The sequence below is a fragment of the Puntigrus tetrazona genome, chromosome 19 (genome assembly GCF_018831695.1).
Source record: "Puntigrus tetrazona isolate hp1 chromosome 19, ASM1883169v1, whole genome shotgun sequence".
NCBI lineage: Eukaryota > Metazoa > Chordata > Actinopteri > Cypriniformes > Cyprinidae > Puntigrus > Puntigrus tetrazona.
The window spans coordinates 14,138,831-14,159,296 of NC_056717.1; the positions used below are offsets into that span (position 1 = coordinate 14,138,831).

Genomic DNA, 20,466 nt, shown 5'->3' on the forward strand with positions numbered 1-20,466 from the left:
AAGCATTAAAAACAAAAGCTCACTGTACACATTTATGCATCATAAAAAAACCCGAATCTAAATGAAAACTATTGAGAACTAAAATGAAGACGCTTCTAACTTTCACTAAGTGAAAATGGATTTTTAATTTAACGCTAAATATTTGTAGTATTTTTATGTAGCATGTGTCTTGTTAAAATCGGTTTAAACAAGGCAAATGAAGCCTTGATGCATCAAGTGTCATGCAGAAGCAGAACAATATCCTTCAAGGACAGCTGCGGCTCTATTGTGATAGTTTGACAGCCCAATACACCATTAAACCACCATCTTCCCTTCACTCATGATCTCAAACAATACATGCAACGAAAGCACACTGACATTCTCCCTCTCTCTATCGTGCTTCCAGTCTTTCTAAGGTGAGGGCACAAGTTCTGCTTGGTCAGCCAAGAGTGTTGCCACGTCACAGACCGGCCTGCCAGTGTCATGGATTTCAGGGTTTCTATGGCAGCAGTGGTTAATTCCCCAGGCCCTGCATGGTCTCTTTCTCATCAAGGCTGACACTTTCTCTCTGTCTCTCTCTCTCTCTCTCTATTTGGAAAAAAAAGCTCCAGCCAGGCCCTTAGCCAAAAGCCTTGGAGATAAGCTGCTAATAGGAAACAATCTACAGCTAATGCACACATTCCTCAGTGAAAGCATCTTTTAATAACAAAAACAGAGTGCTTCCCCTCTTCTCGTTTTTCTTCCCCCTTTCTCCCGTCTCCATGGCCCCTTTCTAAACAAAGCTGCCGAGCGAGCGAGATAGCGGGAGAGAAAAAGAAAACTGGTCGCTTTCCTGTTGTTGAGAAACGCACAGGAAGACAATCAGAGCATGCTGCTACCTGAAGAAGAATTGGTAGAAAAGCGTAGGTGTGGCACCTCGGCCCCCGAGGCTGCCAGCGATTAAATGATTACAGAGGGAAATGAAAGAGAAAGGAGCGGAGAGCAGGCCGCGATCTGCAACAAATGGGCAGAAAGTCAGGCCCCCGGCGCACGCAGACGTACACGCTTCACGCCGGCTTGTTTGTTTGATGCCCCGCTGCCACGTTTTTTTTCCTGCAGATGCCGGGAGCGATCCCAGAAGCCGCCGCTGAGCAGCGTGAGAGCGAGCCAAAAAACACGAGCGCGATCTCCGCCGCGATCGGTGATTCAGCTCGCAGATGTGCGGACAAGTATGAGTGAGAAGGAGAAGTCATGAGAGCAGGGCGGCTGCAGGTCCATCTTGCTGTGATTATAGCTGCAGTCACGTCTGACGTTGTAATTGCAACTGGCTGCGAGCTGTTTATGGGTAGAGAATCACACATATGGACTTGCCCCTTTCATTTTAGGGCTGCTGCACATTCTCCTGATTACGTCTCCTCCTCTCTCGCGCCCGTTCCATCACTGACACCATCGGCGCAGCCAAGCCCTTGATGGACGGCTGCGCTGCGCGGGAGCCGTTGCCGAGCGACGCCTGTAAACAATGGGAATGTTTTGCGCTTTGTTTATTCGTATCACGCTGAGAATCGTCGTGCCAAATCAGCTTGTGTTTTCTCTAAACAATCTTGGTGCGCTGTCATATCGTGATACCTGGAAAAGCTGTCAGCGGATTCGCTTAAGATTACCTTACAATGCCAATGGCAAACAGTCTGCAAGCAAGCCCCCCCCTTACAAAGGCAGCATTTATGGCCCTTAATGAAGCATAACAGCCACCGTCAGCACTCATGCTAACATTATGCCACACTCGCCTCAAATGCCACCTGCGCTGAGTAATATGACGAATGACACGACCATGCATAAACATTTCTACAGTCCTTTTTTTAGCAAAGCTCAGAGCTGAAATGATTGTGCAAAGCTTTTTGTCTTGATTGAGTCGAGGGATAGTTCAAAATTTCTTTTTTACCAAAATATAGTCATTTACGCACCCTCACGTCATTCTAAATCATTATTAGTTTGTTTTTTTCTGCCAAAGATGAAGCGTGTCTTCTTTTTCTTTCTTTTTTTTATTCATGTCATGAAAGTCAGTGGGGTCCAAAGTTGTTTTGCACCTACTTGCTTTCATTTCAAAAATGGTTGAAGGATTATTCATAATACTTTCTTTTGCGTTATTAAATAATCATAAAATATTACTCCAAACAACTTAAGAATTTCATTCTTTAATTGTTTTTTTTCCTCGTTATATAAGAAAAACACATTTAACATTTTTGGTTTTCACCCAAAAAATTTTTTTTTTAGAATTTAATGCATATTCATCATAAAAATGTGTCTTCACATTTTTTGTTTAATTGTAATGAATTGCATTTCTTGTAAAATTTGCTTTTTTTTTTTTTTTTTTTTTTTTTGCAAAAAAAAAAAAAAAAATCTCTACATATGTTGAGGTTTCTTTTATCTCTCAAGTGGCACAGTTATAAAGTGGCCATTCTGAGCCTGAAAGTCTGTCTATCTATCCTTGGATAAATATCTTTGGTAAATAGCTCCGAGGCTTCACTAAGGAATATAGTTTGGATCAAAGAAGCCATGTCTTCCTGTATAAAAAGCCTAGGCCACAAGCTTGCTTGTTTGTCTAAAACAATTAAGGTCGTTATGAGGGGGGTTCCTGACAAATAGCTACCAGCTGATAGTGCTTTGGCAAACTCCAGAGGAGGTTGGCGGGGTAGTAAAAAAGCAGGGGGCCAGATCCTGAGACAGGGCTCTAAATTAATGATCGGTCAGGGTCCGAAGCCCTCCTAATCTTGGCCAATTGCTCCTTAATTATGTAAGGTGCTGCCAATTTGAACTGTCGAGCAAATCAGGATCAGCATGCATTCATCTCCCCCCCTTGTATCTTGATTGAGTCTGGTCATTACTCGGACGGATCTCATTTTCACACATGGAACCAATATGCCGGCCAGATGTTCATTTGCAGTCGGGTACAGAGCACAACGACTCATCTACACGCAACGGCAGTTCCCCTCAACGCTATGGCTGTCGTCTCACACCCTAGACAGGAGCAAAGGACATGAAAGGAGGAGGAGAGAGAGATTGATGGAGAAATACAAGGAAAAAAAAAAAAAAAACGTCTGGTAAATGCACTGTCAGGTCAATGACTTTTGTCGTGCATAGTTAAAACAGATGTCTCGTTGCAGTCAGCCCGACTCTGGAGTTGGACCTCTGTGTTCAAACAAGCAAGCTTTGGTCAGCAAATCAAAAGCATAATTCATATAAACATTCAAATTATGCAGTACCGTTTTTTCCCCATCTCTCTCATCTTCTTCTGTAGGTCATAAATAGCTCAGCTCAGATTCTGGTTTCAGGCCCCGCCTGCATTATTAGGGCCACCTGGCTGTTTCTGGCACCGTTCAATGAGCGAACCAGGTTTTTTTGAATGATGGCGCATATACAATTGCTTCCTCATTAAATGCAGAAATGATCTGTAGTGACGTACTGCCAATCCAAATTTAGATCTGCTCATTTTGAGTGAGTTTAAGGTATAAAAGACAATGTTCCAGATACAGAATAAAAAAAATTGTTAAAAACTTAAGTTATAGCCTAACTCAACTTTAAGTTGAAGTACTAAAACTAAAACTGAAATAATCTATTATAGCTAAATAGAAAAAAATCCAAAAGTCTATTAAATTACTAAAATTAAAATGAAAACAACATACAACATAGTATAATACAAAAAAAATCTAAATACAACCAAATACAAAAGCCATCTATAGAATCTTGTGCTGTCAATTTAGTGCAATTAAACAAAAACTACAAAGAAATAAAAATGTAAAAGCGTATAATAATTTAAACAACAATAAAAAAAGATAGTCCTAGTTTTAATCACTGAGCAATAGCCAACTATGTACAAAATTAGCTGAGATTCAAACAGTTACAGTTACAAACTTACAGGGGTCTTTTATGTGTTAATTCAATGAAAGAAAGTTGCAACTATAGTAGTATTTGAAACACCAGGGGTGGGGATGACACATGATGGAAAGCGAGTGTATGTGGGGTTCCCACTATGAGAAACTAGCGGACAGATGAGACACAGATCACCTAACAGCCCACCCCAAAACCAGATGTTTGAACACTGAGGGATATTTACATTTGAGTATTTCTTTCCTTCGTCCCACCTCAGCTTTCTGCACATTTGAACAAGATCTACAGCTATAAGATGGGCATAATACCAAAAAAAAAAAAGAAAGATCGGAAACAAATCCGTCATGGAGCTGTAGAATTTAATGAGTGATTCATATTAAAAAACAACACATTACACAATTAAAGAATAAAAATAACTCTAACCGCCATCCCGTCAGTGAACAAATTATGCTTGTCGACGACATTATGGGCGCGCTCGTGTTTTGCATTGCGTCTCCAAACCCAGATAGCGTCACACCCTCTCGTTTAATATTTTGCTTGGGTTCAAATGTAAATAACATTGTGGAAAGGCGGAGGGAGGGGGTGGGGTATGGCTGGCGAAGTTTTATCATCGCTGACATTTATTCTCATTATAAAGGTTTTGGTGAATGAAAGCAGACGTGGGTGGTAAGGAGGCAGGTTTCCGGCACTATTTAACAAGGTGATTCGCTGCAGCTGTGGCTGGAACGTTTGAAGGGTGGGCACACAAAACAACGAAACAGTCCAACCTGCTACCACATATAGCAACATAAAGAGAACCACGTTTGAATTCAGGTTTTCATTAGAAAGATAGTTCCACATAACATCAGGTTTTGATATCGATTCGGAACAAAAAGCCTTTTCTCTGTGGCCTGCGTTACAGGTTCAGCGTGAATATAAACTAAACGAGGCGCACGACCAAACATAACAGAAGGTGCAGTGTACTTGACATAAGTGCCATTCAGACTCAAAGTCGATAAATTAATCAGTCATTGAAAAAAGTAAAGAAAAAAAAAAAAAAAAACGGCATGGAAATTCACATGGCGCATTTAACCAACGCTGAGCAAACATGTTATGAGCAGCTGGCCGTAACTGAAAGGACTTGATTTAGGACGGTGGAGAAGGATGTAATCACTGCAGACAGACACATGAGTGAATTACCGCCGATTATGTCTTGCTTCAACTTTAAACACAATCTGACCATTATGGGCCACGGAACAGCAAACTTTGCTCACGGCCTCGCCATCCTTTCCATTCTACCTCCTGCTCAGTACAGCCAAACCCCAAAAACAGGACGAATACACACACGCACACTGGCCTGGTCTGGCGTGGCCGGCTGGCTGCACAAGGGTGTCAGTTTGTTTCTGCAGCAGTCAAATTTCCCATCATTCCATAGACAAAAATAAACAGGGGCGTCCTGGAAGACTGTTGAAACGGCTCAGTGTATTCCGCCCCCTCAGACGGTGAGGTCATGCACGGCTCTCCGCTTGCCCGCAGACCGTAGACTGCAGCAGGTAGTCACATTCCCTCCCCTCTTTTTCTTTTTTTCTTCCCTCCCTTCCTTGCTCATAAAATGTGGCACTCTGTTACAAAATTCGTCTGCGAGATGCGGAGGAAGGTTTTCCACTTCCTGTCTGAGCAGCATTAGCGCGGCTCTCGAACACAAATGGACGTGGAAACGTAAACACACACACTTGTTCGATGACAAACAAACACCGACATAAACAAAAACTTGCTGAGAACAGAAATTAGAGAGCAAAAGTCTCAATATTTTCTTTGTAAGCAGAGCATTTCGAACTATAAACCGAAACATTCGGTGTCGACAAACAACAAACAGAACGCAAGCGGCTGTGGAAGATTGATGTGCGCAGGGTTGCAGGCCGTGTGATATTTTCACAGCGCAGGTGAGGAAGAGCGTATTAGCCCTGAATCAAACTTCTCTGCAACACTCAGCTTCCTTTACAAGGGCGGCACGGCCACAAAAGGAAAATCGGGGATGTGGCAAAGACACAAAGTGCAAAACACTGCAAGTGCATCGAGTTAAAAAGTACAGAAATATAGAGAAGATAATGAGGGATCTTGTTTCAAATAAAAAACTAAAAAACAATACAGCTATAAAAGTTTAACGGCCTAATTAGCTTCTTTAAGTAAAAAAAAGAATCCGGTCTTTTTTGTCGTTTTTGTAAAAAAAAAAAAAAAACTTTTTCCTTTAGTTTATTCCAGAGGTACAGCCTGTTCTCTGCCTTCCCTTTTCTGGCCAGAGGATTGTCATTCCGTAGCATCTCGCCCAGAACTCTGATCCACTCAGCACTGACCGATGAGGAAATTATCGCCTAAGTGCCGGTGCCGCTGATACAGCTAAAAGAATGTTAGAGTAATGAGATGCGGGGAGGAATTTGTGATTAGAGCTCACTGATCTATATAAGCCATTACTTATTATCACCAAAGGAAAATAACCTTGGTCATCTTTCTGCCAGTGAGGCCGACTTCCTGAAAGGGCAACCTACCCATAATCCTGCCAAGCTTCCATTCTGCTAGGAACAACTGGGCATAGAGAGCATAGCCCAGTTAAATTAGATGGAAGGAAAACAGCTCGTGTTCATTATGTGTTGCTGATTATATCATCTAGAAATAATCTACAAAATGTATTTGATTGGCAAGATACAAAAAGACTAAGATACAGTAAACACTGCGTTGTGCTCCTCTCAGAAAGTTGGTAACACAATCTTGTGGCCAAAAACCAGCAGTGTTACGGAAATCTGAAGACTTCCAAGAATAAGTTCCACTTCGATGTCTAAAAATTTAGAAGAATTAGGAGCATGATTTTTCATTTTTTTGTGAGAACTACTAATCTTCATTTAATGCTTCATTTGTATTTAGACCAAAATCTTAGTAAAAATGTTGTAAAAACTACAAAGTTCAAATAAAATGAATACAAAAGCAGCTCATATAATGTTTAGTTTGACCTCCTGAGATGCACGATCAGCACTTTCTAAAGGTTAAGTGCCTAATTTCACTGACGATTTGTTGAAGAAAAAAAAAAAGAAAATGGCCCTATTTTGTACCTTCTTTATGGAACGTGTCCTATATGCCAGGTTGGTCTACAGATTCGCCCTGTTTCCTGTGGCGAGCACTCTAAAGTGACAACAAATTAAAAAGAAAAGATGTTCTGGTTTCCTGCGTTGAAACTCACATAGCCAAAGGATCACGACAGGTCATGCGGTGAGGGCAGGTAGGGCTTCAATGACTCCTCTTGGCCGAAGAAAAAGATTAGAGGGCCTAGTCATTTGTAAAATGTCATCAGTAATTACGGACTTATGATAATGATGATAAGCAGAAGAGAGAATTCATCATTCGCCTATTTTTTTCTCCACGACAGGAAGCAGCCCCACCCATCCCATTCATCTGCACTGGTGAGGTGGAACTACATCTATGTAATATTCCTCCACAGGACTGGCTCTGCACAATTACAAAGGGGATGGAGTAAGAGAAAAAGAAAAGGCTATAGAGAAGAAAATGAAACACATTATGAAAGAAATCCCGATGGAAATTCAATACATTGGAGTCCCAGAAATATACAGTGCGGCTTATCAAAGCAGCTGTCACTAAATATAATTTGAGGCAGCGGGTGGAAATGTAAACGATGGCAGACCTAATGAATTTCATTTCAGGCCTGCCCAAAGTAGACGGACTGTTTATCACAACCCTTTCTCCTTGCAATGACTCATTTACGCTGTGCTTGCATTTGCCCGCACTTCCAGGTCTGTGAAACTTTCGCAGTAAATTGAGTGCTATGGTTAAAAGAACTTAAGGTGTATTTGTCACATAATGAGTACATAAATGGAAAACACAATGCGGAGATACTACTTTTTACTAGATGGCTAGCTGCTGAAGATACAGGTGTTTGCATCAGTAAAGAGTAGCAAAGAATGAGTAATGCTATGAAAAAGCAATGTTAATCTAGTGCTGCTACATACAGTAATGAAGGATGCAGTAATGCTTGTGGATAGTTCAGGCTTCTTGGATACTTCTGACTCGACGTATGACGCAAGTTGGCTCACACGTTGATTCATAGATCAGCCAAGAAGCCGGAAGTTTTTTATGTTATAATTTGAAAACTAGAAATATTTTCATTACAAAAACCCATCTATGTGCACAGAACATGTGATAAAACAATATAATTATTTTAAATAAATGTTAATAAATCCTAATTTAAACTGATGTTAAACTTGCTCCAGGTAATACACGTAAAATATAAATATTAAAATATTAAATAAAGTCCTGCTCAATGTAAATATAACTATGCTTTGTCTAGTTATACTGCATAATTTATGAAATCGCATAATACTTCAAAAATATTTTTGAAAGAACATTGAAGGAAAATGCGTTCACGTATTAGAACGAAGCAGGAATGTTGCCCTGTGTACAGTATCCAAACAAGCCTTTGATCTAGATATGCAAAACATATCCATATGCAACATAAATATGCAAAACAGAATCTAATAGATCCTTAACGAAGAACATGTTTGTTGCAATCAAAGCTTACTGCTCCTAAGATACAACCCCTCTTTGATACTTGGAGGGTAATCGTGCATTCAGAGGCATGTGGACACGATGTGCTAGGGGAAATGAATTGCTAGTTCCTTCAGTTTTGTGCAGGTGCAGGGAAACCTGACTGAGAGAAATGAATTGGTATTTTGGGGATCAGCAGGAGAAAATGACACTGGTTGCTCGGCTGTTTCTCACCTGGAAAGGTTGAAAAACTCATGGGGGGGCGGGAAACCGCACGTCTGGTTAGGGGCTGAGATGGGCTGAGTTGGGCAGATTGGGCGATGCGTCTTCACGTTACGCTACTGGATCTGCGCGAATGGGCTGCCTTGTCAGCTTGATACCCAGAGAGTCTTACAGTGCAGAAACGGCAAAGAAAGGTGAGGGAGAGAGGCTCCCTGGGGAGAAACCATCTGTCTGCAGAATGCTACAAAGCACCTGTGCCACCAACCCCTCCAGTTTCTACCACTCTATGTCATGGATACACCAAAACAGCCATTCATTCATAATCTCCCACATTTAACCACACAACGGCTCCTTGAACACACCAACAACTTCACAGAACAGGTTAGAGAAGAGGATGTCTGGCCCTTGGGTAATACAGCAGCTGTTGGATTTCATGTCATTGTGCACCTCGGCGCATCACCTGCCTGATGTGCCTGCTGCACTCCGCAAGGTAATCACACATTTGTTTACTGCCAAGCGCAGATGTTTTGTGTTTGTTTAGAGGCCTCTGGCTCCTCCCCCTCATCCCTCGCTTTTGAATCACAACCGGATGAGAGTCTTCGGGTGTATTTCTGAACCAGTGTCGTCTCCTAAATCCCAAAGCCTGGCACCTGACACTTGGATTCAGCAGACTAATAGGTAAGCCGTCTCTTCATTAGGCTGCAAAGTAAAGCTAATCAGCAGCTACACAGACTCCTTCTCCTTGTTTCCCTCTCTCGACCGCGTTCCCTCTCTTGCTGTCTATCCGTACGGCATATTAAATGTGAACTAAATGCCTGCCTGAACTGAGCTGAACTACAGACCCAAGGGGGAGGGCTAGAGGTAGGGAAAAGCATGTGAAAAAATGGGAAAAGGGAAGGGAGAAAACAGTGAATGTCACCTTCCTCAAAGGCCCAGTTAATCCGACACTCCGCACAAATTAAACGGCAGATTGTATTCGTTAAGGAACAAAAAGGGGCTCCTGTCTCTTTGATGTGGGCCAGGCGGCACTGGACGCTGGAATCCGCAGCCAGTCTTGGTGTCAGATTGGGATCAAACGCGGTCAGACTCACATCTAAATAGGAATCTGGGATGGAAACAGTTCCAGAGAAAGGTGACCACACATGAAGAGAAACAAAAGGAAATGGGTGAAAGAAACAAAAAACAGAGCCGAAAGTCAAAAGTTTGGCTTCACGTGCCTATATGCCTTCTCTCGCATGATATGATGCAAGCAGATTGTCACTGACCTTGTACAAGACTTTTAAGACTCTGGATATCACATTTAAAAAAAAAACATACAATTATTCATGTGTGCATTTGTATAAAATATATCTTAGATTATATAAAAGTGTGTACAAAATCTATTAAACAAATTTACAAATCACAATTTCTTTCTATTTTTGTATTCATTTATGTAATCAAATACAATAAAGGAAGTAGTAAAACACTGAACAGCTACCAAATAATTCAGCCATTTAAAATCAGTCAAACATTTACTGATTAATCTCAAAATAATCAAAACAAAGTCAATGAAGTTTAGACTAAAAGGCAAAACCAAATCACATCATATCAAACACTATTGTATTGTAAAGATTTTTATGCAACACTAGCATCCAATGCTATTCAGTCCGACAAAAATAGAATATGAAGTTTGTAAAGTCTAAGTAGAGCCCACTGGGAGCAAAGTTCAGTATAATCCACAGGGTTGTGGCTGGAGGCTTAATTAGGTAATAACAATGGGCCTATCTTTAGAGATACTGAAGTGCACTAAGAGGCAACATAAAAGGATAACCGCATGATTAGTCTCCACAGATGAAAAAACATATCCGTTTGCTCCAGGGGTTGACCAATGCCAGTACCAAGCACAGCGGGAATATCAATCTGGGGCAATTAACGTGACCTGCAACTGGCAGGAGGTCAGCTGCAAAAAAAAAAAAAGCGTCCCTTTTGAACACAACCCTAAACAATGATTGTGTGGCAGGGTGCAGCCACAATGCACCAGGGGGGTTAATTGCTGATCGCTGGACAGGCTAGAGAAGGCGCCAGCAGGCAGATTCTGGGTAGCATGCAGGAGAACGTTGGACCAGGAGTAATGAGCTCTGACATGAGGCGACGCCGGTAACGGGCCAGCAGGCCGAACGCTGCCACAGGGGGAGAACGCCTCTCTGTGGGTATGCGGTAAGACTAGAGGAAGCTGGAATTCAGAGTCAAGGGCAAACAGGCATTTTAGAAATAGGGAGGCATGCTGTTTTATCACAAAGTTAGATTTCAGAGAAAAAGAATACTAGAGGCTGCTTAAAATACAAGGACCTTTATAAACATTAATGTACAGATTAGGTATAGTATAAATATATAGATACAGAAGCGATAGGCAATACATAAAATGGTTTCTAGCTCTCATAATGGACAAAAATGACAAAATTTTTGCTCAGCAAGAAAAGCTGGCACCCTGATTCCTTGCTCAATGATGTATGTTGAGGGAAAACATAAAATTTTAAATATTCTTAAGGTTAGCCTAGTGTAAACGAAATGACCTCAAAACTGTGGCTTAAAAAACCCAGAATTTTAACTTTATCCCACTCTTTATACTTTAGCAAAGTTGTGTTAACTTAGTCATTAAGTGGGAGGCTGGAAGAAGATGATATTGTAGGCGATGCAGATCCTTTTTTTAATTAATGCAAACAACTAATAAATGTTGGCCAAAGGCTAGAAGCAAAAAGTGACTATACGGTGGTATATAATTTGAACATTATCTAATGTGTGGAGGTGGGAAGACAACAGCAAAAACATGATAATGGTGAATCACAAATGTTTCATTGTTACGTGCTCGAGTCTAGACTTAAAAATATTTTTTCATCTGATTTTTTTTTCCCGCTGCACAAGATGACAGAAGATGATATTCACGTCACTAAATAGATATTCGTTAAAAAAAAGCGCAACAAAAACCAAGAACAGCATGAAAGAAACAAGCAGTTCTCCGGTTTCTAAAAAGGCAACTCCCAAGCCAAACCCCTTCATCACAACGTCTCCGTCTGAGTTATCAATCTCCTCTCCAAGTCCGAGTGCTGAAACAGGTCTGTGTGAGCCTTGGCTCCAGACTGGGTTCTTCAGGTTCTTTGGTAAGGAACCCTTCCCTGGCTGAGCCGGGTTTCATAATACGATAGATGACTCACACGCCAAGTCATGGTAACTCAAAAAATATTGTGACGGACCTCAGATCCCTTCTGAGTCCCATTAAGCCCTAGCAGTCCCAAAAAATGTTCTGATTCAACATTTCCTGAGGGCTAGAGCGAGGCCTCCACCTCCACCCCGAAGCTTTCACACACTCACTGACACGCCTAGCCTAATGACTTAACCACCGAACGTACCACGCCCGGGCCTCTTCTCCTGCCAACCGTTTTCCAGAACCATCCAGGGAGGACGTACGGCTCGCAAACCCCATTCCCGTTCCCCTTTCCTTTTCTTTTTTGGGCCAACGCGTTACATCAGTGATGCCTTTTGGACGGGAGATGCACAGGAAGGAATGATTCCCAGCAAGGGCCTCTCGTTACTCAGAGCTCCACTTAAAACGTAGGCAGACAAGGAGGCTAGCGAACGGAAATTGTGTCAAAAAATTGCGTGACAGCCACTCCTTCTCCTCGCTGTCAGCCAGCGTGGAGATCAAAGAGGAACGCGGAGCTTTAACGTACACATAAATATACAGAACGCATTGCCAAGCTGTTGAATCTACACCATCGCACGACCTTGGGTTTGGAGAAAGACATTTAACCGCAGCCCAATCCTGCTTCAAATGTCAGACAGTGAATACATTACATAAAAAAGCCTTTGTAGAACTCTTGTTTTTAATAGCTGTGCATCTTTGCAGTCTCTGCCTGTCACTTTTCGCCTGCTCACCTTTAACAACTGCATGAAGAAATCCAGATCGCTACTCATATCATAGTGACACTAAAGACATTATACGTCCTGATTTTAATACACTTGTAACACATGCTTCTGTGCAGCTGAAGCCAGTGTCAGATTCACCATGTTATCCGATTGATGTGCCTGGCAGCGACTGTGGCATATGGGAAGCCAGGTGGCACAAACACAAATACATTGTTACAGATAAAAGACAGCCGTTATGCACAGGTTATTGTGTTACATTTACTGTAACCAACACACATTTCGTAATGTGTTTTCATACTCTGACACTGATGCAGATGGAAATTGACAGGAATTTTTAACCAGATTAGCATTTTCTAGAGGAAATATTGATGCTTGCAAGGCTGCAGAAAGAGTATGTAAACATTTGAAATCATTTTTGAATTAAATGTCACAGAGCCGCTTTGACAGTGTCATGATTCTTGTCAGAAATGGTTAAATGTGTAATAAGGGCAAATCAAAATACCTCATGCTAACGGATTACTTGCAATGGAAGTAAACAATTGTTACTATTATGTCACTGAAATCTAAAATTTCAATGCGATCAATATGGGATTTTTAAACGTTATGGTTGAAGTATACATTTAAAAAAAGAATATTAATAAAGAAAAAAAATAATAATAATAATAATAATTTATTGCAATTATGTCACTGAAATTACCATGTGAATTAAATTCGTTTTTGAAGCATTTAAAAGTCTAAAATATGATTGCAATCTTTGATGTTCCTTCTCAATATCAGCTTTTGTATCTCTTCTTGCCAGGTGCAGATTATTTTTGTCTTGTACCTCCCCACAACCTCCCACTATTTCACTATGTCTCTAATATTTGGCCTTCTTTTTAAAATGTGAAAAAAAATAATACAATATCAGAGGTAGGGGAGAATAGTTTTTTTTTTTTTTTTTTTTTTTTTTTTAAATGGCAATAATTCATCACATTCTTTAATGATTTACAAACCTTAGACATGGATTGAGTGGAGTTACATATATTTTTTGCCATGAATATGCATATGCATGTTTTAAAAACGATTAAATACAAATATACTGGTAGTTGTATTTTATTAACACGACTACAGAGATGCTATCAATAATTAATAATAACAATAATAACATCAGTGTATATACAATAAGGTTAGGTAAAATGTAACACACATTAATGCAGGATCAATAAACGTTACTCATCCTCCTCTAGATGAATGATTTTTCTTTGCATATTTATCTTATTTGGGAGTTTCACGACAAAACAGCGACTGTAGATATCTCCACCATGCTTTAAAAACATTCAACATGTAATCTAGAGTGAGTCACGCGGAGCGCATATTCGCTTCGTGTCTGGTAAGAAAACACCATTTTGTGAGTATTGTGAGCTGAAATAATCCAAAAAGGCCAGATTAGTCAGAGCACTGCTTCCTAAATCTTTTATAATGTCCATCATTGAGGAGTGTAGTTCAATCAGAATTTTGAAGGTAAAGGGCACAACGCTTGGGTACTTGTTACCTTGGTTTTTTTTACGCTCTTGTACTCCCAATTATATCTTTGATTTGGATTTGAGTGTTTAGTCCGTGAGCCAAAATTTTGAAGAAGTATATGTTCCAGTTTTGTGTTTTGTTTGTCTTTCAGCGTTGAGGACCACAATGGCTCTGTTATTGTGTCTGCAGCTGTCTGGGTAACTACCTCAATTAGTTTGGCCAGGCTTTTAAGCTACAGAGGGTCTCTGCACATACTGACTTCATTAAAACCACATAAGGACAATCACACACACACGCACAAACAGACAAACAGACAGAAACACACAAACCCGCCCCAGAATGCCGCTCAATATGATAGGCACGGAGAAGCAATTGATAACTCTTCGCTGTCTTAAGAAAAACCCTGGCAGATGTTCTCAGGTCAGGGCTCAAAGCAAGGATGGAAATGTGAGAGAGTTTTAGAAGAGGTCAGTGTTACCTAAGTCCCTTTAAGGTGAGTTATGTCAATCAGTGGCAATCTTGAAAACGTGTCTCAGGCATGCAAGTCTAAACTCTTTGAATATTGAAACATCCAAAACTGTTTGCCAAGCTTACGATTATGTACCAATGACGCTTTCATCAGTCTTTTTTGCTTTCTGCAATAAAGCACTATTTTTCTGCACTAAACAAGTGAAATCTGCCAAAATATTTTCAGAGATGATAGGCATGATGTTGTAGAATAATTATTTAATGGAAACCTAATTTTGACAAAAAAAGAGACAACAACCTATTTATTCAAATTTCCTAAAAACTTTCTAGCTTGACACAATATCAACTATTGTTATTTCTCAAATATTTTATAAAAACATTTTTAGCAACATATTTATGTGTGTTTGTTAGTTTGTGTAGTGAGGCCAGTGCAATATTAGCAGAGCAAGGAAAAAAATAAATAAATCTGACTGTGCCAGCAGAAAAATAATCCTTATTGTTCAGCTCGGCCATGTGGCTTAACTGGAACGGACATGCATACATTTCCAAGAAGATTAAAAAAAAAACAGAAGCAGAAATCCAGACAGAGTGGACAGACAAAGACCATCACTTACCCGTAAGAGAGACTGTGACTCTTCCTTGGCACTCTTGCCCTCGGTAGAAGTTGGATACTGCTGCCCAGCTTTCTCTGCACCGCTCGTCGGTGTCCCAGGAAGGTAGCCTTTAGCATCTGCGCTGAGGCTGAAGATCAGTCCAGATGAGTCTCTAAGCATGGTCGCCCCCTTCTGCTGCTGCTGGTCTTTTACCCCAGCTGCCACAGCGTTCAGCAGACCCAGTGTGGCCTGGGGGAACGGGGCTGGGCTTCCTCTAAGGATCTCCCCTGCACGTTCTTTGGGCACCCACACCAGGCTCTGCACGTGTTGCTCTCCACCTCGGACTCCACTGCCAGTCACAGGGCCCAGAGCTTCAACCCAGCCTTTTTCCTTCTCGTCCTGGGCCTCGCTCTTCACGCCCTCAGAGCCGGGAATCGGCTCGGCTCTGCTGGCCTCTGGAGGCACCAGGCTATAAAGTTTCAGATCACCTTTGCTCTCCTCTTTGATGCGGAGGGTCGAAGGGGCAGAGCAGCCGTTGGCAGGAGCAGAGGCTGGATCCGCAGAGTCCTGGCAGTGGGCGGAGTTGAAGTGGTCCAGCAGCGCCGTGGTGTCCGTGGCAGTGAAACTACAATGCCGACAACGACAGCAGCCGTGAACTCTCCTGCGAAGAGCATAAGAGACAGCTTCAGCAATCATGATTTTTATCAATCTTCATGGATCAAATGGTCTTTTCGTATACTGCCATGCTATTTGGCCCCTAGAGAGCCATCTGAGAGACAAAAGATGAAGCCACATCCTGAGTATGTGTACTTTCTCCTTATCTGACGTCTCTGCCCCCCTGAGCTCGGTCTGAATCTCTGTAATGTTGTGTAATTACAGTTTAGTCAGCTATTTTCGCCTGCATAATGGCTCTTTGTTCTGTTCCAAATAAAGGAAACAAAGAGCTGCTCCAAACTCTCCGCAAAGGAAAGCTAAATGAACAGTCTGCTAACCTTTAGGTAAATGAATGTGACATTCTCTCCAGAAACACCAATGATTTTCTATAAGCTTGTACTTCCTGTTTGAAATCGACCACTGTCAAAGAAGTATGGGTGAGTGTACCCCACCCAGAAAACTATGTTTATTTTACATGCATCAGTAGACGTGCTTGGACAATGGCCATTCATTGATAGGTTTGGCTGTAAGTGCTAACTGTACCGCAATGGAGTATTTACACAGATTGAGAGGTTTAGAAAGCAAAAAAGTCCTTAGTGTTGAATGTTCAAGGGCAAATTAAGTTATTAATATCTTTTGCAAAGATCAACTGTAAATAAATAATAACCGTAATTTAAAAAAAAAAAAAACGTTGACATGCTTATAAAGCATCAGTCAAATGATTTTTACGACGGTTCTTAAAATCTAAGCAGCCTTTCAAAAGTGCTGTTATCTATTGATGCCAACAGAGCCACGCTATTACACTGGGAACTTGAACTGGGGAAAAAAAAAACTAAACTTTAAAGTGGTTATGCATGCTTTCAATTCTTTTAGAATTCTTTTTTTAGAAAAATATAAAAAAAAAAAAATGGCTACATTTTATCTGCCATTTAAGTAACACTGTATAAAAGCATGTTTTGTTTCTGTAACATTCCTTAAATATAAAAATATGACTAACTCAATATAATACAATAAAAATGAATTTAAACACAGTGTTGAAACTAAGAGTATTTAGGATGAAATATTACCAATGGTTCAAAAGTATTTTCTTTGTTGAAATTATTTTTTCAGCACGTATACCTTTGATTGATCAAAAACAGCAAAGACAGTGAGAGTAAAGACATTTATAATGTCACAAAATGTTTCTATTTCAAATAAATGTTGTTCTTTTAAACTTTCTATTCCTCATAAGAGCCTGACAAAAAAAATCTAACACATTTCTCTCGAAATAGTAAGCAAAACAGTCACATGTAAAATAGGATATAGAAAACTGAAAACTGTACATTTTCACTGGATATTTTCTACATAACTGGCTAAATGCAATAAATGTGGCATCTAGCGGTTTTGCTCCTTCTTCTTTCACTTTTCATCCATCCTGTTTTGACACAAAGTGTCTTCTTTGGGAAATGAAAGCAGTGCCTGGTGTTCTCATAAATGTCCACTAGAGTCCTATCCCCTAAGCTGAATCTCAGTGTAATATTTTCCTTATTTTGAAAAAACAAATAAAATCTAAGATCTGTTACACGGTGAACAGCCTCTCATGATCTGACTCAGTATCGAACCAGGATGGATAAAAAACAAACGAAGAAGAAAGAGAGCAAAACAGCTAGATGCCATCTTTGCCCCTCTAGGCACCAAACAAGGGACAGAGTGGAAAAGTGCTTTTCATCATTGCTGCTGCCTGACTTTCCCAGCATGCAGTTCTGTAATTTCTTCGTCTTAGGCACACGAAAGGCAGGGGCAGATCAAACATTGGTGCATTCCAGCGACCGGTGAGGTGTGAGAAAACGTATGATCCATTGCATGTACCCCTGATTACAAACAACTAAATCTCAAGAAAAAAAACATTAGATACTCGCATACAAATATCACATTGCAACGTACAAAAAGTAACGCATTTCTTTTGCTATATTTTAGTTAAACGTCATTTAAAGAAAAACGTCTACACATCTACAAAACAACGAACATCTGAAGATCATATAAACTTTTGTGAAGTTGTTTTATGAGGACCAGTTACCGTAAGCGACAGACACACAGATACATTCAGTTATCATTAATCAGTACCAGACAAAACTAGCCCCCCCTCACCACCACCAACCAAGACTCAACTGTTTTCCAACAAAGCATGGGCTGCTTCCAAAACAAATCGTATTCTTTGGTCACTGACACGGAGCATAAATACGTTTGTCAAATCCTGCAACCCAGAACTGATTGTCTTCTGGCATGAGTTCTGTTAACAGTTTTTAAATGGTGTAGTTGATGTGAAACTTTATTCTTCTAACATGCAATGCCTTCATGAACTTAACCGCACAAGATTATCTCTTACATTGACAGTACCATTATTTGCTGAAAATTTAATATTTTTGAAAAAATATAATTTACACAATTTTGTCTATTTTGCACATTTGCATATTTATGTATCTATCCATCTATACATCCATCCATTCAGTAAATACTTTAATATCTTAAAGACATATTTTTTTTCAGGAGATTACAACATCATATATACAAATATATCATATGTAAAAAAAAATTAAAATAAAAAAATGCAAAGAATCTACTTCATCAATTGGAGCAAAAAACTCATTTATTATTATTTACAGTTTATTTATTATTTTATTATTTTTATTTATTATTTTATTCTAATGAATAATCTAATAATAACTTGCTTTTTGTGTATTAAAAACAAGAAAAATATATTTTGTTTAAAAGTCTGCTTAATGATTACATTATGATTACAAAAAATCTACTAAAGATTAATGTTAAGATACAAAAAAGAAGTAACAAAAACAATTCCCCTTGTGTAAGCACAGAGAATGTAACATAATACTCTCATCGTAGTTCATTTAAACATTAAGTAAATAATTAAATGAGCATTACAGATTTCTGTAAACATCTGTTAATGTCAATCACAAGTACAGTGCATTACTACAGTAATTATGACAGTTTCCTCAAAATGAGTTTTAATTAAAACGCTGACAGGTTGTCACATTTCCTGTGATGTTAAGAAAAACACATTAAGGCCATTAACAAAATAAAGTGTTAATCCCAGCTGCATCTGTTTGATAATGAGGTACATATAGCACCACTGAAAATCAGCAGCGATGCAGGAATCACGATCAGACTAGATGAGTACGTTCAAGTTGACAATCAAAAAAAAAATCAACAGCAGAACCAAAAGACAAAAAAAAAAATGAAAACTGTGGATTTTTTTTTTTGTTATAAATGAACAACTAAAGGGGTTCAAATGATCTTGTTTCAACCAGATTTACAATGACAACTTTAAATAATTCCTTAAAATTGAAGGCTTTTGTTGGGCCATTTTGTGGGCGATGTCAATCTTACGTCATTCGTCTTTCCGTGGCTATGTCACACTGGGATGTGTGTTAATAGTTCTGCCAGTTTGTAACCGTAACTAATGAGCAACATTATTAAAACTCAAAAAGACAACCATCTGAGAAATAGCTTGTTAAAACAATCAAAAAAAAATTTCCCTTGACTTTAAAAAGCAGGCTACTTCATTTCACTGGGTCACAAAAAAACAGTAGCAAAGAATTTGTCTTTCACCCCTCTCAGACCTCGAAAGAGTCAGCATTCACCTGTACAAAACTGCACAAGTACACTAGAATTCCCTCCATGCTTAATTGCAGACACAGACTATAGATTACCTTTTTTCCAAGTTACATTTTGCAAAGCATCAAAACAACATCATCGATTTAGCGAGGAAATACTTGAAAACATGAAAAAATGAATGAGAACCTATATCGATGTCAATAAAGTTACTGAGTCGCAGTAATTTGCGCTCGTGAAAATGAAGCCCTTTAGCTATGCACCAGCACACCGGCTCAATACTACCATTTTACAGGACACAGAGCAGAGATGAAGCGTTAGCGACACCGCCCCATGACATTAGACGGGAAATGGAAAAATGGGTACGGCGAGGCCTGCCGCTTACCTGAAACACTGCTTAGAAAAAAATAAATAAATCACAGCAGGAGGGTTAAAGTGCGAGCTCATCAGCTCATTTAAAAAGGAAACAAGGATCCCTTGTTACCAAAAAAAAAAAAAAAAAGAAACGAAAGATAAACAGGTGAAAACTCTAATTAGCATTTCACAGATGGCATGATTTGCCACTTTCAACACCTATGTCATGTAAACAAGCTACAACATGTAAACATGTCAGCAGCGTGGACACATTTCAATGTGACCCAAAACGACAACATGTAAAATTTGTTTAGCTGAAATATCAATTTTAGATCACTGGTTTATTTCATCACCTAAGAGCATGACGAGCTAAACAGCATACTGAGTCTAATTACCCAGAGTTTTAGCAAAAATTCACTTTAGCGCATTATTGCGCCAGATAGCTAATTTTTTTTTTTTTTTTTTTTTAGAGGTGAAGTGTATAACTTTGTCACCCCTTGCAGAGTGCAAAGTAGATCAGCAAAAATGTTTGTGGTGGGACTATTTATAAAAGCAATGCATCTAAAGAGGTGCAGACATCACACACTTCGCCTTCCTAAATGACTCCCGGAATGACTTGACTCAAAGTTTGAAACCAGCATGTCTAAAATCCAGTATGGTATTCTCGCCATTTCAGCTCCTGCGCGTAAATGGTCTCCTTTTCCCGAATTGGAGGGCAGCGTGATATATTGGAGTGTGCGCTGGATCGAGTGGGCACGAGGTGTGGGAGGCTACGGCATTAATATCA

The 20,466-nt window shown here is 39.8% G+C and overlaps 1 protein-coding gene across 2 annotated transcripts in view; it reads right to left on the reverse strand.

Annotated features, from left to right (window-relative positions):
• The window catches only part of trps1 (trichorhinophalangeal syndrome I), a 97,648-nt gene that overhangs the window by 41,737 nt on the left and 35,445 nt on the right, over positions 1-20,466 (reverse strand). For both annotated transcript variants that reach the window (XM_043218425.1, XM_043218426.1), the window contains exon 5: positions 15,084-15,723. In XM_043218425.1, coding sequence (XP_043074360.1) covers positions 15,084-15,723 — 640 coding nt within the window. The remainder of the gene's footprint in view (positions 1-15,083; positions 15,724-20,466) is intronic.